Here is a 23,552-nt window from a genome sequence, read left to right on the forward strand (position 1 = left end):
CATAGGCAATTTACAAATGCCTAGTAACCCAACTCATCTACTATTTTATAGTTGTAGATTATTTTTAGTGATAGGGATGGGAATTGATAAAGCCACATACAGCTTTCCATTGTGATAACTGCATTTATTTTCAAGTCAAGAATAGGATTGTAATATGTTGACAAAAGAGCAAATCTCACTGACCTACCCATTTCTCCAAACTTTCACTTTTTAAAAAAATATATATTTTATTGATTTTTCACAGAGAGGAAGGGAGAGGGATAGAGAGCTAGAAACATCGATGAGAGAGAGACATCGACCAGCTGCCTCCTGCACACCCCCCACCGGGGGATGTGCCCGCAACCAATGTACATGCCCTTGACCGGAATCGAACCTGGGACCTTCCAGTCCGCAGACCGACGCTCTATCCACTGAGCCAAACCGGTTTCGGCCAAACTTTCACTGTTTTAATTTATTGGTCTTGAAGATTTTTTGCGTACATATTTCTCCAAACATTTTTGAAAAACCAAACCATACTGTCCTGCACATTGAAGTTGATGTTTAATATTACTATTATAAATTTAAATCAGGTATTTTTGGTAATAGATGGTAGAAAATAAGCATTTTTAGCATGATAAGAGTAATGGAATAAAAAGTTAATACTATTTGATTAGATGGGTTTTTGAAACCTTATTGAAATATAATTGCCAAACAATAAATTATTGGGTAAGTTTTTACTTATGGGTTCATTCTGAAACCATCATGACAATCAAGGTAATGGGGAAACCCCCCCCACCCCCCATTTCATAGTCTTCCTTTGTATTCCCTGTATCCTACCTCTTTCTACTTTCACCAATCCCAACGTCCATTGTAGGCAACCACTAATCTACTTTCTGTCACTATAAGTTAGTTTGCATTTTCTAAAACTTTATAAATGGAATCATATAGTATGTACTCTTATTTGTTTGGCTTCTTTCACTCAGCATGGTGATTTTAATTTACCCATGTTGGTCCATATATCATTAGTTAATTTTATTGGTGAATACTATCCCAATGTATGAATACTGTTCCAGTGGATAACAAATTTGTTATTCGTTCATCTGTTGATGAACATTTGGGTGGTTTTTAGGTTTCTGCTATTTCAAATAGAGCTGATGTGAGCATTCATGTACAAGTCAATGTTTGGATATATGCTTTCATTTTTCCTGAGTAAATAGCTACATGTGGAATAGCTGGGTCATACAGTAGGCATATGTTTAACTTTGTAAGAAAGTACTGAAGTGTTTTTCATAGTGGTCATTTTATTTTATATTTCTACAAGCAAGATGTGAGTTCAATTGTTCTACCTCCTTGCTATTCTAATTTTAGCTATTATAGGTTTATAGTGGTATTTCATTGTGGCTTTAATTTGCATTTTCCTAAAGACTAATAATGTTGATCACCTTTTCTTTTGCCATTTGTATATTTTCTTTTGTGAAGTATCAGTTCACATCTTTAGCCATTATATATTGGGTTATTTGTTTTCTAATTGAATTTTAAGGGTTCTTTATTCTAGATATATGTGCTGTATTATATGTGTGATTGCAAATATTTTCTCTCAACCTGGGGTTTGTCATTTCATCCCCTTAATAATCTTCCAAAAAACAGTAGTTCTTAATTTTGTTGAATTCCAATTTAACAATTTTTTTCTTTTATGGATTGTGCTTTTGGTGTTATCTAAGAAATTTTTGCCTAACCCAAGGTCACAAAGATTTTCTGGGTTTTTTTTGTAGAAGTTTTATAGTTTTACATTCTACATTTAGATCTGTGACCCATTTGTATATGGTGTGAGGTAAGGATCAAAGTTATATTTTTTATATTCCCTGTATCCTACCTCTTTCTACTTTCACCAATCCCAACGTCCAAAGTTATATTTTTTAATATAGATATTCAATTATTGTAGCAATATAAAAATTATTTCTATATTGAGTTGCCTTTACACTTATGTCAACTTCTGGACACTTCCTTCTCTTCCATTGACTATTTGTCTTCACATCAATACTACACTATCTTGAGTTATGTAGCTTTATAATAAGTACTGAAGTCAGATAGTATAAATTCTCCAATATTGTTTTTCTTTTTCAAAAGGCTATGTATTTCTTCTTGAGTAAGTTTTAATAGCTGTGTCCTTAATGGAATTTATCCATTTCATTCATGTTTAATTTATTGGCATAAGTTGTTTATAATATTCCCTAACTATTCTTTTAATATCTCTAGAATTTATAGTGATATCACTCCTCTCATTCCAGATATTGCCAATTTGTATCCCTTCCTCCTCCCTCCCCTCCCCATTAGCCTGGCTAGTGATTTAGCAGTTTCATTGATGTTCTCAAAGAACCAGCTTTTGGTTTCATTGATTTTTTTTCCTCCATTATTTTTCTGTTTTCTATTCCATTGATTTCTGCTCTCATCTTTATTTCCTTTCTTGCTTATTTTGAGTTAAATTTGCTCTATTTTTTCTATTGAAGTGAAAGTAGTTGAGACCATTCATTTGAGATCTTTCTTTTTTTCTAATATAGACATTTTAGTGTTACATATTTCCCTTTATGTGTGTTGCTTTAGCTGCTTTCCTCAAATTTTGATTTTTTTCCCCACCTTACTCAATTCAAAATAACTTCTAATTTTTAAAAATTTATTCCTTGACTTGGGGCTATTTACAAAATATGTTTTCTAGTTTTTAGATATGTAAGAATTGTCCAGATATCTTTCTGTTATTTCTAATTATATTGTGGTTAGAAAACATACCTTGCAGGACTTGAATCCTTTTAAATTTATTCTGACTTGCTTTATGGCGCAGAATAAGGACTTTCTTGGTAAACTTGAAAACATATGTGTATGCTGATGTTTGGGATGGGATGTTCTATAAAATTCAGTTAAGTCAAGTTGGTTGATAGTGTTCTTCAAGACCCCTATGTGCTTATTGATTTTCTGCCTACTTGGTTCTATCAATTATTGAAGTAGAGATGGTGAAATTTCTGCCTATACCTGTGAACTTTTCTGTGTGTGTGTTTTTTTTCCTTGCAGTTTAATTTTTACTTTATTTTGAAGCTCTTTATAAAGTGCATAAACATTTTAGATTATTATATCTTTTTGATGAATTGACTCCTTTATTATTATGAATGATCCTATTTATCTCTGCTTATATTCTTTCTCTAAAATTTACTTTGTCTGATTAGTTAATATAGTCACTCAGTCTTTTTCCCTTGGCATGATATATCTTTTTCCATCCTTTTATTTTAACCAATTTATGTCTAAAGCAGATTTCTTATAGGCAACATGTGAATGAGTCTCATTATTTTTTTCCCATTCTCACAGTCTCTTCCTTTAAATTGGCATGTCAAATCCTTTATGATTAATGAGATTATTGATATGATAGAGTTTAAACCTACCATTTTCCTACTTGTTTTCTTTTTTACCTTAATGTTCATCAGTTCCTTTTATTTCCTTTTTTGTCTTTTAGATTTAGTAGGGGTTTTTTTTTTTTGGGGGGGGGTCTTTTTAAAATTCTTTATTGTTTAAAGTATTACATATGAATCCTTTTTCCCCCATTGACCACTCCCGCTCATCCCATCCCCCCATTATCCCCGCCCCCCCCCCCCCCCCCCCCCCCGCCCCACTGACTGTCCGTGGGTTATGCTTATATGCATGCATACAAGTCCTTTGGTTGATCTCTTCCCCCCTTCCCCCACTTCTCCCTGAGGTTGGATGGACTGTTTGATGCTTCTATGTCTCTGGATCTATTTTAGTTCATCAGTTTATGTTGTTCATTATATTCCACAAATGAGTGAGATCATGTGATATTTATCTTTCTCCGACTGGCTTATTTCACTTAGCATAATGCTCTCTAATTCCATCCATGCTGTTGTAAATGATAAGAGTTCCTTCTTTTTTACAGCAGCGTAGTATTTCATTGTGTAGATGAACCACAGTTTTTTAATCCACTTGTCTGCTGATGGGCACTTAAATGACCTAAATAGACATACAGAAGGCCAAGAGACATATGAAAACATGCTCAAAGTCACTAATCATCTGAGAGATGCAAATCAAAATGACAATGAGGTACCATCTCACCGCTGTCAGAATGGCAATCATCAACAAATGACAAGTGACTGAGAGGATGCGGAGAAAAAGGAAACCTCTTGCACTGCTGGTGGGAATGCAGACTGGTGCAGCCACTGTGGAAAACAGTATGGAGTTTCCTCAAAAAATTAAAAATGGAACTCCCATTTGACCCAGTAATCCTACTTTTAGGAATATATCCCAAGAAACCAGAAACACCAATCAGAAAGGATATGTGCACCCCTATGTTCATAGCAGCACAATTTACAATAGCTAAGATTTGGAAACAGCCTAGTAGTTTTTTTTAACGATTCCATTTTGTCTCCTTTGTTGGCTTAATAGCTGTAACTACTTGTGAAATTTTAGTGTTTGCTTTAGAGTATATAGCTACTAGTATTTATTCTAACATTAATTCACAAATTAATTTGTCCAGCTTTCAGATTAAAGATTTAACATTTGCCACTTTGGGCTCATACTCATTTGGACTTTGGAGTCCTATCCACCTGGATTCCAGTCCCAGCCATGCTATTTGTGTAGTACAGGATTGCTTACACTTTCTGTCTTATTCTGGTTTATAAAATGGAGTTAAACTCTTCATAGTTTTTTTGTGAGATAGAAAGCATTTAGAATGATACCTAACAACACAGTAAGCACTATAATTGGTACCTATTTGAAAAAATTATTTTATGAATATCTCTTATGGATTCTATCTTTACATCATTCTACTTCTCTAGCCGACCTAGTTAAAACACTTAATACTTTTTTAGATTAGTTGATGTCTACTACTCTTCTGCTTTTCCCAGTTTGAATGAATCCTCCTGTCAAGTTAATCTTTTTTCCAATCATCAATCATATCACATAATTTTTCTGTTTAAAACTATTTTCACCTGCTGCTCACCTTCAAGATTAAGGACAAATTCTTCATCCTGACAAGCAATGTAGCTTATTGTATCTGTCTTCAACTTGTTTATCCATTCTTTATTTTCACTACTTTTCCACTTTTACTCTATATAGTTCAGTCAAACTGCATTTCTCTTTCCCAAATATGTAATATAGTTTCCTGTCTCAGACTTTGTTGTTGCTGTTTTATATGTTTGTGAAAAGTTTTGTATTTCTGAAAATTACCTTTTGTGACAGTGTTCACCTGTCACCATCCTTTGCATCTTTGAAGACTCTCATCAAATATTATCTATTTCATGAAGTGTTGCCTGGTTGTGGTCTTTCCATTCATTATATTTCTACAATGATCCTGTGCTTTTCTTATATCACTGGCCTTATTCTTTTGGGTTATACAGGGCCAAATTCCTTAATCTGAAGTTCTGAAGTCCAAAAGTCAAGTCACTGGTTGCTTGCAGGCATGGGTAGAGGTAGGGATTCCAAAGGGGCACAGAAAACTAGGGGTGACTGGTGATTTTACAGTGTTAAGTTGTGTTAAAATTGTTTTAAAACTGATCAAACTTTAATGTGCAGTCTGTTAATTTCTGTTGCTGCTCAGTGAATTACCACAAATAATAGCAGATTAAAACAACTATGACTTACCTCAGTTTTGTAGGTCAGGATTCTGGGTGGGCATGGCTAGTTTTCTTTTTAGGGTCTCAGAAGGCTGAAATCAGTGGATCTGTTGGGCTGCATTCCTTTCTGGAGGCTTTGGGGGGAAATCAGCTCCCAAGCTCATTCAAGTTTGCAGACTATCAATAAGCATCTATATCAATAAAGTTATAAAGAGAGCAGCATATTAAACCCACCGAAAGCAGAAGGAAAGAAATAATAAACTCACTAATGAAGTAGCAAGCCACATACAGTAATGAAATTCAGTAAAGCCAAAAATTGATTCTCCTAACAAGGCTAATAAAATTGATAAGCCCTTTGTGATAGAAGATGCATAAGTAATCAGTGTAATAAATGAAATCAATGTAATAAATGAAACAGAATATTTTGTAATTTTATAATCATAGGAAAATAATAAGAATAATTTGATGTCAATAAATCTAAAACTTCAGATGAAATAGGTAAATTCCTAGAAAATTCAGCTTAGCAAAAATTGATTAAAAAATAGAGAATCTCAAAAGTCTATGACAAAGAAAATTCATAATATTAAACCTTCCCACAAAGAAAACTTATGGCAGAATTGTTTCATAAGTGAACTATACCATACATTTAAGAAAAAAATAATGCATTTCTTATACAAATTATTCCAAAGAATAGTGAAAGAGGGAACATATTCCAACTTGTTTTATTAGGCCAGCATAACCTTAATATAAAGCAAACTAAAAAAACTTCTCAAGGACATTACACGAAAGGAAAATAATGGACCAATTTCTCTCATGAATATAAATGCAAAATTTTACAACGTAGTAACAAACCAAAACCAAACCCAGCTGTATATAAAAAAGATATAATCTCCCTATTTTGAGGTCAGCTGATTAAACTTAATTATTTATATCTGCTACCTTAATTTCCCTTTGCCTTGTAATATATTCACAGATTCTCGGGACTAGAGAGTAGATAGCTTTGGAGGGCCATTATTCTGCCTATCACATACATCTCAACCAAGCTGGGTTTATTCCAAGGATGCAAAGTTGTTTAACATAAAAAAACACCAATGTAGTTTATCACAATAATAATAAAAGAAAGTTACATGATCCTCATAGATAAAGGAAAAACATTTAATAAAATCAACATCATTCATGATAAAACAAAATCTGAGCAAACTAGAAATATATAGGAATGTCGTTAATCTGTTAAAAGATGTCTACACAACAAAGCAACACAAAACCCTATAGCAGACATCTTGTGAAATGTTGAAGGCTTTTCCTTTGGTTTAGGAAAAAGACAAGAATGCTTGTTATCTTTACCTCTATTTCACATTGTTAAGGGTTCCAGCTAGTAATGAGGAAGAAATGAAACAGATTGGAAAGGAGGAAATAATTATTCAAATATGATAGATTATATACATTTTAAAAATCCAAAATAATTACAGATAGGTTAGTAGAGATTAGGAAAGTATCTGGATATAAGGTCAGTTTAAAAATCAATTTTTTTATATATACGATAAAGAGAAAATAAAACACAAAATATACCATTTCCAGCATTGCGGGAAAAAAAAAAATTCACATATATATCAGTAGATCTAACAAAGGATGTATAAGACTTCTATTCTTAAAACTATAAAACGTTAAGAGACATTTTTAAATACCTGAAATAATTGAGGAGATAACAATATGTTCATGAATAGGAAGATGGTGTTGTATAAATATCAGTACTCCCTAATATGATCTATAGATTTAGTACAATTCCAATAAAATTTCCAATAGGGTGTGTGTGTGTGTGTGTTTGTAATTTGATAATCTGACTCTAAAATTTAAAAAAGAAAATTCACATGGAAATACAAAGGGCCAAGAATAAACACATTTTTGAAGAACAAGATAGGAGAGCTTGTCCTATTGGATATCAAAACTTATTCTGAAGCTCCGTTAAGATAGTGTGTGTCATTAGCCCTGGCTGGTATGGCTCAGTTGATTGGGCACCGTCCCATACTGAAAAGTTGCTGGTTTGATTTCTGGTCAAGGCACATGCCCTAGTTGTGGACTCCGTCCCTATGTTTCTCCCTCTCCCTTCTCTCTCAAAATCAATTTTTTAAAAAATTTAAAAGATAACGTGTCATTAGCTCAAGGTAGACAGACCAATGGAATACTATAGAGCTTCAAAATGGATGTAAAAATAGATAAAAACTTGATTTATGACAAAAGTGCCACAGTAGAGCCATAGGGAAAGAATACCCTTTTCATAAATAGTGCTGAAATAATATATAAGAAAGTTGACGGCTGCCTCACACCATTCACAAAAATTAATTCCACATCAATTATAGGTTGAAAGTACAAGGCAAAACAAAGCTAAGAGATATTATGGAAAATCATATATGTGATCTTATTGTAGAAAATGATTTCAAAACCTATCCTTTCATATTTTAAAAAAGGGTTGATAAATTCCACCATATTGAGTGTAAAAACCTGTTTATTAAAAGACATTAAGAGAGTGAAATAGCAAGTGACACAAGAGAAGATAGTTGCACCCTAGCGGGTTTGGCTCAGTGGATGGAGCATCAGCCTACAGACTAAAGGGTCCTGGGTTCAATTCTGGTCAAGGGCACATGCCCGGGTTGCAGGCTTGATCTCCAGTGTGGGGTGTGCAGGAGGCAGCTGACTAATGATTCTCTTTCATAATTGATGACTCTATTTCTTTCTCCCTCTCCCTTCTTCTCTGATATATATAAAGAGAAGAGAATCGCATCAAAGATAACACCTTCAAATGGCTCATATCTACTGTTTCCATAAATCAGCCCTAACACAACAAATGATAAATAGAAAGTGGGCTAGAGCATTGGATAGGCATTTCTCAGAGAAAAATCCAGTAAGATCAATAAACATGAAAAGGCACTTAAATTCATTTGTAATTGGGAAAATTAAAACTACAATAAGTTATCACAACATACAAGAATAGGTAGAATTTAAAAATGGGCAGTATCAAGTGCTGTGAGGATGTGGAGCGGCAGCAGCCTCTTACTCAGCTGGAAGGAGTGTACATTGATACAGTCACTTTTGGAACAGTGACATAGTGGGCTCTTTAGAGGAGTAAATGTGGTGTCATCATATCGTGGACTATTACATTAACACTAAAAGTGAACATCCTAGATCTATACAAAGCAACATGAATGAATGGTACGAATACAATGTTGAATGAAAAGGGCAAGACATAAAATAATACCATTTGATTCCACTTACATAAGCTCCAAAAAGCAATCAAAACAAAACTATAATATTTAGAGTTATCTGCTTAAGTATAAAGAAGAACAAGAAAATGCTTATAAAAGTCAAAATAATGGTTATTTGGGGAAGAAGGAAGCAAGGGTGATTGGGAAGGGGACCAGAGTGGGAGGGTTCTGGGGTCAGGCTATGTCTTATTTCGTGGGGTTGCATGAGTGTTTGCTGAAATCATTGAACTGTACAATTTTGTATACTGTTTTGTGTTTCATATTGTAGAATTTTTTAAAAAATTTAAATGTAGAGAGAATAATGAACAAACAGGTCAGAGGAGACAAATTTCATACAAAAGTTTGTTTTTAAAGAATGTTGATAAGTAACACTTCAGTACAATTAGATTTATCTAAAACTTTTCATTTGGTAGCCATTAAAGCTCAGTAAATAATAAATTACTTCCTTCATTAACCATTATTTACCAGAGATAAATATAGGCAGTCCTCTCTTTGCATGATGGAGTGGGACCAAAAAAAAAAAAAAATGACCATACAAGCTAAAACCATGTAAAAATTAGGTTAGTAATCAATGGGGAAAATTACTGTTGTTCCATGGTCTTTAAAAAAAGTTGTCAAAACATTAAAAACTCCTATGTTGGTTATAAATGTATAGAGAAATAATAAAAAAATAGTAAAACTTTAATTTAGTATAATCCTATATAATAAAAGTAATATGCAAATTAACCACCACTCCACTAAACCCACCAGCTATGCCAACCAGTCAATCAGGAGCAAATATGCAAATAAACCCAACCAAGATGGCTACGGCCACAGAGAGCAGGAGGGAGGCTTGGGTTTCCCCGGCAATGGAGGAAGCCAAGCTTTCCACCTGCCCTTGCCAGCCTAGGCCTCCACTCAAGGCTACAAAGTATCAATGATAGAAGATACATAAATCCAAACAGAAATGGCGGCAGCCACGGAGCTGTAAAGAGCAGGAGGCTAGGGTTGCCCCCGGCGATGGAGGAAGCCAAGCTTTCCACACACCCTGGCTGGCCCAGGCCTCCGCTTAAGGCTACAAAGTTTCAATTATAGAAGATACATAAACCCCAACAGAAATGGCTGCTGCCATGGAGCAAGCAGAAGGCTTTGCTCTGCTCCAGGCTACAAAGTTTCAATTGTAGAAGATAAATAAACCCCAGATACCAGGGCCTCCGCTTGGGTCGCCAGGGGACATGGCCGGCCTGCAAACCACCACAGGCCCCTCGCCAAGGCCGCCCCATGCCCCAAGGAACCCCCACCCTGATCCAGGATATCCTTCAGGGCAAACCAGCCGGCCCCCTTTCCCACCCATGTACTAGGCCTCTATCCTATCTAATAGTAGAGTAATATGCAGATTGTCCATCGCTCCAACACACAAGGTGGCTGCCCCCATGTGGACACAAGATGGCCAGCAGGGGAGGGCAGTCGGGAGGGACCAGGCCTGCAGGGGAGGGTAGTTAGGGGTGACCAAGCCGGCAGAGAAGGGAAGTTGGGGGCGACCAGGCCTGCAGGGAAGGGCAGTTGGGAGGGACCCAAGCCTGCAGGGGAGAGCAGTTGGCGGGGACCAGGCCTGCAGGGGAGGGCAGTTAGGGGAAAACAGGCTGGTAGGGGAGCAGTTAGGCATCAATCAGGCTGGCAGGGGAGTGCTTAGGGGGTGATCAGGCTGGCAGGCAGAAGTGGTTAGGGGCAATCAGGAAGGAAGGCAGGCGAGCAGTTGGGAGCCAGCAGTCCTGGATTATGAGAGGGATGTCCCAGATTGGAGAGGGTGCAGGCTGGGCTGAGGGACACCCCTCCCCCCCCCTGTGCACGAATTTCATGCACCGGGCCTCTAGTGTAATATAAACCATTAGAAACGGAATTAAAGTGCTTAATTTGTAAAAAACTTATCAAGAGTACTTTGAACAGTGCTTTCTTTGCCTTTTATAACAGAACAGCTAGCAGAGTGAGCATCTTTTCTGTGCCTTGGCAAATTGTCTTATTCCTTTCTACTAAATTTAGACCAGCTTTCAACATTTTGTTCTTTGCACTTTCAATGTGGTGAAATATCTGTGAGTTCCTTTTAGTGTGAAGTTGTTTTCTGGCATCACTTCCTCTGGGACATCTTTTTGTCACAACTACTTTCCCTGATTATGTCAATAAGTTTGACTTCACTAATTCCTTTGACTGCATATCTAGAGTCTCAAACAGAGGCAGGGGCAACATTCCTATAATCAGTTATTTCTTCTATTCTACTGACATTCAATTTTAATTTCATTATTTTTAACATTAACATTTTTTTGTTTCTTTGCTGCACTTTTATCTTCGTGGGCCATTTCTCTTTCAATCACCCATTTTGTAAAATTTCACATGGATTTATCCCAGCTATATGCTTTGCTGTCCATAGACTGGTTGAAAAGCAGATGAAGAATAACCAATCACCAACCTACTTTGAAAAGAAGTGACTTGATTGGTCACTGATGATGATGTGCATCTCTTATTAGCATAGCAACGTGTGGACTGAAGTCCTGCAAAACAGCTGTATTTATGCAGTTACAGTTAATGTACTGTGGTGAGTGAAATTGGATGGGGGACTTGTATGACCATTGAAATGTGTGCATATGGGAAGCCTGGGAAGTGAGGACTGAAATTCAAAAAGGTTGAACTCTTTGATTTATTAGTTTGAGGATGTATGGCTACTTGGACTATTTGATCTCAGCTGTTGAACCTGATACATTTTATGTGTCTATGTAAGTGACATCCAAACCTGTAGAGAATTTTTATGAGTTTATTTGAGCCAAACTGATGACAATTGCCAGGAAGAAAAATCTCAATGGATTGAGAAAATGCTCCAGAGAATGGCAGTTTTGCCGCTTATTTTATACATTACAGTCTAAGGAGGAGACACAAGGCTAGGGGTTACATGAAATCCATTGGTGGTAGATTAATAAGGAAGCAGGAAGAAGCAAAGTGGGGGGAATCTCTGAGATTGGATAGAGTAAAATGGAGAAACACATTCTTCTTGTACGTTGATGAGTATAGTATAGTTAATAATTAACATTTACAGCACATAGAGTTGGTATTTGGGCAACAGGATAACAGTGAGGAGTTGTGTGGTCTCTGCTGTGGTGGATTTTGCCCTGAGGAGTGGAAAAAAGGGGAGTACTCTGACATTCCAAATGTGTTATCTATCGTGGACCCAAAAAGACAATAGAAAGGCTCAGTTAAGGTAAAGATTGACTTTTGTCAAGGAAGATACAGGCCTAGGACATGAGCACCCACCATGACTCACTTTTAGTTAGAAAGTTTTCATTTCAGATCATGCTATGGTTACTTTGGGTCTCTGGTTTGTAGGGCCTGCCATGCAGGCCTCCCCTGAACTTGTTAGGTTTAGTATGTGGCTCCTTTTTCTTCCACGTATGGAAATGTAAATTTGAGACTAAGTTTCCAGCTTGTTGAATCCTTTTAGGCACTTATTTAGGGAGAACCTTTCATACCAATTCTGTAGAACAAAATCCCTAGTTGTAATAAGTCAACAGTTTTTGGAGTGTAGTAGTGATGGTGATTATAAAATCACTGTGAAGCAACTGACTTTGAAAGCAAGGGTTCCCCCCCCCCCAATGTTTTATATAATGTTGACATTCTAATAGTTGAAGATAAAAGGTTGACAAATCAAGTATGATTCATTTAGTCAGGTGATTCTATTTTCATTGTCTTATACTGGCAGATATTTTATTACTAAATGTGAAAGATAAGGTCTTGCTCTGTGTTGGTTCCAAGGGAATAATGTTCACTTACTGTTTGATTTTTCTGCAGGTGAACTGGCACAGAGGTTGAGCTCAACATGCCATTAGTGAAAAGAAATATCGATCCTAGGCACTTGTCCCACACAGCACTGCCTAGAGGCATTAAGAATGAACTAGAATGTGTAACCAATATTTCCTTGGCAAATATAATTAGACAACTAAGTAGCCTAAGTAAGTATTTTTATAGCAATTAAAACTATTATTTCCAAACCAGAATGTTATGCTTTAGCGTATTAAGATGTTCTTGTGATTAATTGAGGGTGAGGGGGAGATAATAGGTGAGAATACAATGTTATCCTGAAAAAGGTGGTCATTTTAAGTAAAATTAATGAGTTTTAAAATCATTTCTTCTTCTGTGTGTTTCCTCTGGGAAAGGGAAATAAGGACAGAATCTTTAGGAACATAATCACATGATGGATAAGAATTACTGAGATTGTTTTTAAAATATGATTTTATCTATGAAAGGTAGAGCCAGAATTATATTTCTGCTTGCTTGTTATTGCTGTTTACTTTTTTAGAGGCTTTAACTGTTTTGGGACACTAGTGTCTCTCTTTACATATATTTTATTAGCCTAGGGAAATATTTTTAATTATCAAATATCTACAAGTGAAAGGTATGGGGTAGTCGCTACTCAGTGGATTGGGTTAGTCAAATTTGAGTTGTTTAAAAGATATTAGGATATTAGTCAAGAGTCTGATATGAGGATGATGTGAAAATAGCAAGTGAACCTGGCCTCTGACAGACAGAAGGCAAGCGGATTGGCCAGCTAATAAAAGGCAATGGACGGGGCTTGTGGGGGAGGAGGAGATAGGCAGTGTGTTCCCATTATAAGATTACAGAACAGAGCTACTAGGTGAAGGAATTAAATTTAGAATAGTGGGAAATTATTTAATATTAGAAAATTGAAAAATAAATCCAGGCTGTCTTTTGACTTGAAGGATTAGGTTTTTAATAAGACATTTATATTTCATTTTAAAGATAAAACAAGGTGTTCTTGGCCTAGAAATATTCTCTAAATGGGCTTAGATTTATCTTCACAGTTCTACCCTCCCACATAGATTGTCCCTACAGGCAGGATTGGCTCTTCGTTTCTTTTCCTTTTAGCCTTTTTCTTTTCTTTTTATAATTGAGTACTTAATACAAGATAAAAAGAGGTGGTTAATCTAATTTGGTTCAAGTGAGAGGGTTTGAACATACACACATGTAGGAAGAGCAACATAAAAATGCCAAATTTATCAGGACATCACCTTTAAATATTGAATTGTTGGATATTTATCTCTGATCACATTAAATTATGTGGTATATGCTTCATTTTTGTTTAGGTAAATATGCTGAAGATGTATTTGGAGAATTATTCAATGAAGCACATAGTTTTTCCTTCAGAGTTAACTCATTACAAGAACGTGTGGACCGTTTATCTGTTAGTGTTACACAGCTTGACCCTAAAGAAGAAGAATGTAAGTTTATTTATATATTTTCTTTCACATATACTTTAAGTTAGATGAGATGAGTGAAATATTTAAGAACAGTATTAAACATGAATTTTTTACAAATCTTTTCTATACATGTTGTAATAATTAGTGGATTAGCTATAAATGCCATTAGCATGATTTTCCTGGTTTCATTTCTACTTACTTTTTTTTATCTCTTTTTATATACTAAAATAAGTCAAGTTTTTGACATAAGAATAACTTATCCAGATTTTTCCTCTATCTTTTCTTACTTACAATTTATTTGTATACATTTGCCTCAGAAATAAAAATTACTTTAAATTTACTTGAAATTCTCAGTAAATTGAAATTGATTCTATAAAAATGTAATTTCTTTTAATATGCTATTTATGTGTACATATGTTAAATTGTTAAAATCTGATCTGATTATTTGAATGTTACTTCCCACTTTAATGATTTCAAAAAAACCCACACAAATTGCCAGTATGTAGGACAAAAATGTTCTATGCTGAGTATTAAACCAGGGATATCAGGCAAAAAGAAAGTAAATAAACAATAACAAAAACAAAACAAAACACACACACACAAAAAAACCCACATTGCAGGCTAAACTAATGTTAGAAATTTAGTGATAAAACAACATTTCATGCCTTGATAGAATACATTGAATGTTGATGTTTCTCAAACTCCTTTCTGTTTTTTTTTTTTAACATATAGAAATGGAACTATTAAGGACATAATTTTCACTTATCCTGGAGTTATTTAATATGAATGTCTTATAACTGTTTCTTCAAAAAATATTTTTTTGTTGAATAACATTTTTAGTATATATTCAAGTTACATAAAAGATCTAAACTTGAACAATAAGTTATATTAAAAGATATCACTGGACAAAAGCAAAAAATAAAATGTAATATTGGATGTCTTAGTGATTGAACCAACATGTTTGATATAACCTAATTTAATGTCTAACTGAGGCAAATACTATGCTAAGTTTCTACTGCTTTCAAAAATATAAACGAATATGTCTAGTTGTGAACAAAAACAAAACAGCACTTTTTAAAAATGTTTTTATTGATTTTTAAAGAGAGAGGGTGGGAGAAGGATATATACATATAGAAAAATATCAATAAGGTTGAGACATCAATTGGCTGCCTTCTGCATGCTCTCTACTGGGGATCAAGCCCACAGTCCAGACATGTGCTCTGACCAGAAATCAAATCAGGGACCTCTTGGTTCATGAGTTGCTGCTCAACCAATGAGCCACACTGGCTGGACCCCATTTTTTTTTTTTTTACAGTTTTATTGAGATATATTTCATACACCCTACAATGAACCCATCTAAAGTTAAATTGTACAATTCAGTGGACTAGCATATTCAGAGTTATACAACTATCACCACAATCAATTTTAGAGCATTGCATCATTCCATAAAGAAACCCTAGACCCATTAGTGGTCATTCTCCATCTCCCCTTCTCCCCAGCCTCTAGCAATCATTAATCTGTTTTTTGTCTCTATGGATTGGCCTGTTCTGGACATTTCATATGAGTGGGATCATACAATATGAGGTCTTTTGTATGGCTTCTTTCACTTAGCATAAGGTTCATGTAGAATGTATTTGCATTTCCCTGATGATTAACGATGTTGGGCATCTTTTCATAGGTTATAAGCCATCTATACTAATAAAAGGGTAATAGCTAATTAGACTGGGTCGACCGGACATCTTCCAGACATCTTCTGGACATTTGACTTCCTTCCGGACAAAGTCACGGTGGCAGGGGCCGAGGCAGAGGCTGTTAGGGGCGATCAGGCCGTCAGGGGAGCAAGCAGTTAGGGGTGATCAGGCTGGTGAGGGGGAGCAAGCAGTTAGGGGTGAGATCAGGCCGGCATCGGGGAGCAAGCAGTTAGGGGCACGATTAGGCCGGTGCAGGGGAGCAAGCAGTTAAGGGTGCGATCAGGCTGGCTTAGAGGAGCAAGCAGTTAGGGGCGAGAGCAGCCCTGCCTCAGGGGAACAAGCAGTTAGGGGGCGATCAGGTCGTCAGGAGAGCAGTTAGGGTGCGATCAGGCTGGCAGGGGAGAGCAGTTAGAGGGCGATCAGGCCAGCAGGGGAGGGCAGTTGGGGGCAATCAGGCTGGCAGGGGAAGGCAGTTGCGGGGGATCAGGCTGGCAGGGGAGGGCAATTGGAGGCGATCAGGCAGGCAGGCAGGGGTGGTTAGGGGTGATCAGGCAGGCAGGCAGGCAGGGGTGGTTAAGGGCGAGCAGGCAGGCAGGGGCAGTTAGGGGCAATCAGGCCAGCAGGCAGGGGCGGTTAGGGGCGATCAGGCAGGCAGGCAGGTGAGCGGATAGGAGCCAGCGGTCCCAGATTGGAGAGGGTGCAGGTCGGGCTGAGGGACACACACACACACACACACACACACACACACACACACCCCGTGCACGAATTTTGTGCACCTGGCCTCTAGTATATAATAATAAAATACCGGATGTCATTCCAGACATCCTTCTTGACGAAGCTGGGGTTGAAGGAAAGCTAGCCAGGTCCCAGGTGCCTGCCGGCGGCCGGAGGAGGAAAACCCGGGTCCCAGGTGCCAGAGGGAAGCCGGTTCCGGCAGCCGGGGGAAGGAAGGCCTAATCTTGCACGAATTTTCGTGCATCTCTAGTTTAGAGATAAGACACTCAGCAGGAAGTGGTAAAGCTTGGATTTAAAACCAGGGCTTAAATGACTTATCAGCAATTTGTGTGTCATTTTTTTGAAAAATGTCTGCTCAGATCCTTTTACCATTTTTAAATTGGCATATTTTTCTCTTTATTGTTGTGTTATAAGAATTCTATATATATTCTAGGTCCAAGTACCTTGTCAAATAATATGATATGCTAATATTTCTCCTATTCTGTGGGTTGTTTTTCTTGTTATCCTTTAAAGCATATACATGTGCATTACTCATATTTCTTGAAATTCTTAAAATTATTGCTAGTAGTGAAGAAATATTTTATGGCCATACTTGAACTATATCATTTCTATCCAAAATTTATTTTTTAAATAACTTAAACATTTAATATGCCATCTAATAATATAGAGATACATAGGCAGCTCTTATATTAAAGGAAATAAAAATGAATATTTATTTTCAGTACTGTTAAATTTTAACAAATTCAGTATCTTAGCACTCCTATTAAAATTGAAAATGAAAATAGAGATACCAATAAATAACTTAAGATGTGTTTAAGTGTTTTACAAAAAGTCTAGTGTGTCCTGGCCGGGTTGCTCAGTTGCCTTCTGTACACCAAAAAAATGTTTTGGGTTCGATTCTTGGTCAGGGTACTTGCCTAAGTTGCAAGTTCAATCCCCAGTTGAGGCATCTATGGGAGGCAGCCAGTCAGTGTTTCTCTCTCCAATTGATGTTTCTCTCTCTCCTTCTCTCTCTCTCTCTCTCTCTCTCTCTCTCTCTCTCTCTCTCTCTCTCCTTCACCACTGGACATATATCCTCAGGTGAGGATTAAAAAAAAAATCCTAGCATGCTAACAACTATCAGAATCCTATCTAATAAAGAGGGAATATGCTAACTGACCATCACGCCCTCACAAAGATGGCGGCGCCCACAGCCAATAAGGAGGGATATGCTAATTGACTGCCACGCCCTCAAAGATGGCGGCGCCCAGTCCCCTCAGCCCCGCCGGAGCGGCAGGCGTATGGCACGGCGGGGCCCGCCCCTAGGCGGGTTCAACCGCTCTGCGCACCTGCCTCCTGAGTCCCTCAGTCCCCAGCTTCCCAGGACCGGCCCAAGGTGCAGGCAAGCCTCAGATGGCGGCTCGAGGCGCAGGCAAGCCTCGGATGGCGGCTACCCAGCCGCCCAGGGCCGGCCCGAGGAGCAGGCAAGCCTTGGATGGTGGCTTCCCCGCTGCCCAGGGCCAGCCCGAGGCACAGGTAACCAGGGCCAGGCCGAGGCTTGCACTGCCGGCAGTGGCAGCAGCAGAGGTGTGATGGGGGCGTCGCCTTCCCCTAATCGCCGGGTCGCCTCCTGCCCCGGAGGGCTCCTGGACTGTGAGAGAGGGCATGTTGGGCTGAGGGACGCCCCCTCCAATGCATGAATTTTCATGCACCAGGCCTTTAGTTGTTTATAATTTCTTTTAAAATTATGTGGAGCATTGTTTGAATTGAGAATCTAAAAGCTGAACTATTTAATAGAAATTGTTTTGGGGATATTGTATAGAAGGGATTTTCAGTTATTTAACCTAGATTTTCAGTTATTTAACTCAGTTTGAACAAAATAACATTATGAGTATAATATGAAATTGTAGAGTGTAATATCAATATTGGTTGTTCTTTAAATTACCATTAAATACACTGTTGTCCTCTTATAGAGAGGTCAACAGTGTATTTAACCCAGACTGCTACTGATAACAAAATAATTCCTTCAGTGTTATTGGGATAAGCTAAATAAACCTAAAAAGGGTGATGGGGAAAGGACGTTATAGAAAAAAAGAAGAGAATGTGTGTTGGTGGGGACGGGGATGGCAAGTAGAGAAAAGAAAGAGTTGTATTTGTTGGGAATATAGATATGCTTCAGGTGTCATTGGAGCATTCTGATCCTTAGAAATCAAAAGGTTGCATTAAAACCTATTTGACTGGGGAAATTAGGCACACAGTGACATGGGATATAATGATAGAGCATTTAAAATACGGTTCCTGATTCATAAGCCACTACAGTTACAACCTCCTGAGCCATGCTGACTTTTAAACAAATATAGTATGTGAATGTATTCGTATGTTAAATCATCTTAGAAAAATAAGCAAAATACATTGTTGATTTTTTTTTTTTTTTAGTGTCTTTGCAAGATATAACAATGAGAAAGGCTTTCCGAAGTTCTACAATTCAAGATCAGCAGCTTTTCGACCGCAAGACTTTGCCTATTCCCTTACAGGAGACATATGATGTTTGTGAGCAGCCTCCGCCTCTCAATATACTCACTCCTTATAGGTCAGTAGGCTAAGCAATAAGAAGGCTGGTTATTTATCTCAGACTTCAAGTTCAGCTAGGTAGCACTCTACCTATAAATGCTAAATCCCCAAACATCCTTTATTTTACTGAGCTATACAGGAACCCTTGTAATCTACCACTTTAGAAAACGGATGCTTTATTCACTGAGTTCCCAGAGTTCTGGCTTACAAAAGATAAGGCTAGTTCAAGGGAAATGTTTTTATGAGTATTTTAATAAGAAAAGCCAATGGCAAACATGGTACTATGAAGGGCAAGGAGTTGTTATTATCGTTTAGATTTAATTTCTAATCAGATGGGAAATAAAAGAACTCAGAATTCTACCAAAAATGTTATTTTTGCTTGTCTAATCTCTTGATCTATGTACATTAAATTTACATAATGAGTATGAAGTACAATGTTTTAAAAATGTATTTTAAATAAAATCTAGAGTTACTATTTAGCCTCTTTTTTTTTGTGTGGAGTTCTTCCACATGATTTGCTAAATAGGTAATTTAACATGCATAACACATATCCTGAATAAAATGTTATTTGAAACTCTTTGTCAGTATGCAAGGCATTTGGATATAAATAACTGTTTTACTACAAGAATGACTATTAGGTGGTATTTTGGGGGTTTGGTAAGATAATAAGTAAATGAGAGTATTGGCAGAAAACCTGTATAATTTCTCTATTCTAAATGATATGATTGTCCTTTCAGGCTTTTCTCTTTGGCAGAACCATTTCTAATTATTGGAATTTCTCAAAGCACTTTGAGAAAACGGTATTCACCAGAAGTTAGGAATGAAAATTGTCCAGCTGTACTTTAAATTATTAACATCAGCTTTGAAAAACATCTAGTTTTCCATTGTTCTTAGTTTCTTGTCTGACTTGTGAGAAATGTTCTGTTGGTACAGTATTTTGATTTATTTTGCCACTATTTTTGCACATGCTATATTTTATTCATGTAAGAGAAAAAAACATTTCAGTGAAACTATCTTTATTCTGATTGCCTAAGTCTTACTAATATATATTTTAATTGATATTTTATATTTCAGAGATGATGGTAAAGAAGGTTTGAAGTTTTATACCAATCCTTCATATTTCTTTGATTTATGGAAAGAAAAAATGTTGCAAGATACAGAGGATAAAAGGAAGGAAAAGAGGAAGCAGAAGGTATTACAAGAGATTCAAAAAATTGAAGTTAGTTTTCGAGTATTTGTGTTTTATTGCACATATGGAAATTTATTAGTCCTGTATCTTGACAATTTTCTTTTTTTGGGTCCAAGTAATCAACTGAAGTCTTTATAATCACGCAAAGATCACAATCTAATCTGAGCAGATTAGATCACTATAATTAAATTATACACAGATAGAAGTGATTAGGTTATTGTAACATGATGTGATAAGTGCCATAGCAGAGGTGGGCACAGAAAAGCATTTGATTTAAACAGAGAACAGGGTTGGTAAACACTTCCAACAAAGCTTATAATGTATCTCAAACAACAAATAGGAATTAAGTGGGCCAGGGAAGAGAAGGGCATTCTAGTAAGAAGGAACAAAGGAATGTTGTGCAAATATTGGTAAAGTAGATTAAGCTAATGTTTTTAACCATGGGGCATATCCTAAATGTTTTGAAAAGGTTATACTCTCACTAAATTCCTGTTATCTGTCTACTATGTTTTCATTTTCCATATTCTGATAAAATTCACTTGGATTTGCTTTATTCCATGTTAATGATAACTAGAAATACAGAAGGAGGAAGCAATGTTGAATTTAGGTAGAATTATGAAGGAGGCAAAGTCTGTCTTCATCACCCCTTTCTCCTATAACTCTCTCCTCTCCCTACCCCCACCCCCGGTTCCCCATAGTGCATTCCTGTTATCTTCTTCACCAGACAGTATTCCAGTGTTCTAGCTAGAGTTTGCAAACTGGTGACTGGCAGCCCAGGTTACACCTGCAAGCAGGGTTTTGTTTGACACCCACAGTGATTTAAAATTTTTGGAACTGAAATGCCTTAAATAGACATGCCTATCTAGTTTACTGCCTTCCCCATCTTATACCCTACTCTCCATTTATGTATGTTATCTGCTTGCCCCTTTGGGCATCTGACTTCGTTGTACCTACTCTAGACCTTTCTATCCTTTTCCCCACATTTAAATCACTTCTTGTTTTATTTTTCAAATACCCTGTTTTCCATTGAGTGAAAGTTATAATAGATTAATTGGATAATTGGATTTTTTCTAATGTATTGGGTAACCAATTGGTTACTTCCCAGATAACATAACCTTAGTAAATTTTCAGGTTTTGGTTAGAGGTAGACAGTGCCATTAATGGTAGAAATTTCACTCATTATAGCAAAAACTAATAGATGTGGTAGTAGAGTTGGTGAATAATTTTTCATCTGAAAGGACTTTCTGACCTCAAATTTTATTACTTAGGCATACTGTTTTTATCTGGTACATCAATTCCAATAGAGGTTAAAGAAACATGAGGAGAAACTGGATCACAAGCAAACTAGCTAAAATTTAACTCTGAATGTACAAATGAACTGTCTGTGTTACCTTTACTATATTGTGATGACATTGTCTTTTGTAGTATTGATGTTAGGATTTATTTTGATTGTTATAACCCCTTTTTAAAAACTTAGCACTTAGCATTTGGCTTTGTTTCAATACATCTGTTATAGCAGAAAAATCTAGATCGTCCTCATGAACCAGAAAAAGTGCCAAGAGCACCTCATGACCGGCGGAGAGAATGGCAGAAGCTGGCCCAAGGTCCGGAGTTGGCTGAAGATGATGCTAACCTCTTACATAAGCATATTGAAGTTGCTAATGGCCCAGCCCCTCATTTTGAGACAAGGTTTCTTTTCTTTTGTTTGTTTTCTAACAAAATTAATGATATGATACTGGCTTTATTTCTAATATCTCTATCTTTAAGTATTAGATCCTGAACTGTTGAACTGGCAGACCCTGTTATGAGTATAGGGATGGTTTTGAAACCCTGACCACTGTGAGCCTACTGAAGTCTGATCTTGGCAGATTGTTTTCATGTTGGGGCTTTAGTCATTTTTTTAAAAAGGTGGTTGAGTAGATGATCTTCAGGGTTGTTTTAGCTTTTGTATGAAGTCTCAAATTCCTCTTAGTTTTTTAGGCAGACTCTGCTAGAATTTTATAATAGAGGAATGGAGTCTGGAATAGTTTTTGAACTATTATTGACTCACTATATATAAAATAGGAATTGAGAAAGGGTTATATTTTGTTCCTTTTTCTTTCTGACATCCTTTCTATGCCTCTCTCTCACTCAGATATATCAGGATTTTAAAACAAAATTACTCACTCCCTTTTGTAAAAATACGGAATAGGTACTTTTCCTTTCTCTGTGGTTACTATATAAGTAACACCCTACCCTAACAAACATACTAACATCTTTCTGTGAAGAAAATTTATTTTTGTATAGGTGATTGATTATTATTATTACATATATAATAGTTGTTGATTTTTTTAATGCAAAAGAGCTTAAGGTTTTCTTTTGAATTTTGTAAATTATTGGGCCATAATAAATATTTTGGCCTATTTTAGGAGTAATATACATATAAGATACTTTATATACATTACTAAAAGACACTGAAAGAATTTAGATTTTTAAAAAAATTAACCTATAGGCAAACATTTATTTCTATTACTGTTAAGTAATTGAAGTATTTAGCTGACCTAGTAGTATAAATACAATTATCCTAATTTGCTTTGTGCTTATTTTTTAAATCCAACTGTCCCCAGTGTGCTCTATAGTCAGTAAATATGTATGTCTTCACATGCTCAGGGTATCTAAAATTTTGCTTAGATCTGATCTTAAGACACAAGTTGCTGTGTTACTCAGCATACTATTTGCTGAGTACCCTAGCACCTTTGAAAACACCAAAAAGACAAAAATGACATAGTTAATCATGTCTGGAGTTGGGGTCAAGGAGACCTTTCTCCTTGAATACAAGACATTTGGAAGTTATTTAGCTTTAAGAGAGCAACAAAATATCCTGGTGGTAGGAAATTCCAGTTTTTATTTCTTTAATTAATTAACTTTTTAAAAATATTTTTTTTTATTGATTTTAGAGAGGAACGGAGAGATAGAAACATCAATGATGAGAATCATTGATCGGCTGCCTCCTGTACGCCCCCTACTGGGGATGGAGCCCGCAACCTGGGCATGTGCCCTTGACTGGAATCAAACCCAGGACCCTTCAGTCCGCAGGCCGACACTCTATCCATTGAACCAAACTGGCTAGAGTGAAAAATTCCAGTTTTTATATTCTAATTTGTCATTGGCATCTTATTGTAAAGAAAAAAATGAAGTAGAGGCAGATAGCTTTGAATGCAATTTGCTGAAGATTATTTTCTTATTTATCAGTTTATATATGTAATTCTTTTTATCCTTCTGAATTGAATTAGTGTGATATTATAAAATAATAAAATAAC

General features: G+C 36.4%; 1 protein-coding gene across 3 annotated transcripts in view; it reads left to right on the forward strand.

Annotated features, from left to right (window-relative positions):
- The window catches only part of WASF1 (WASP family member 1), a 34,479-nt gene that overhangs the window by 6,926 nt on the left and 4,001 nt on the right, over window positions 1-23,552 (forward strand). Inside the window, exons 2-7 of one of the 3 annotated variants that reach the window (XM_079780274.1) lie at window positions 11,253-11,417; window positions 12,662-12,822; window positions 13,975-14,109; window positions 18,930-19,083; window positions 20,139-20,256; window positions 21,770-21,942. In XM_079780274.1, the coding sequence (XP_079636400.1) occupies window positions 12,690-12,822; window positions 13,975-14,109; window positions 18,930-19,083; window positions 20,139-20,256; window positions 21,770-21,942 (713 nt within the window). In that variant the 5' untranslated portion in view covers window positions 11,253-11,417; window positions 12,662-12,689. The remainder of the gene's footprint in view (window positions 1-11,252; window positions 11,418-12,661; window positions 12,823-13,974; window positions 14,110-18,929; window positions 19,084-20,138; window positions 20,257-21,769; window positions 21,943-23,552) is intronic. The other 2 variants (XM_079780273.1, XM_079780275.1) reach the window with 2 other exon arrangements.

Source organism: Cnephaeus nilssonii (assembly GCF_951640355.1).
Source record: "Cnephaeus nilssonii genome assembly, chromosome: 9".
Taxonomy (NCBI): Eukaryota; Metazoa; Chordata; class Mammalia; order Chiroptera; family Vespertilionidae; genus Cnephaeus; species Cnephaeus nilssonii.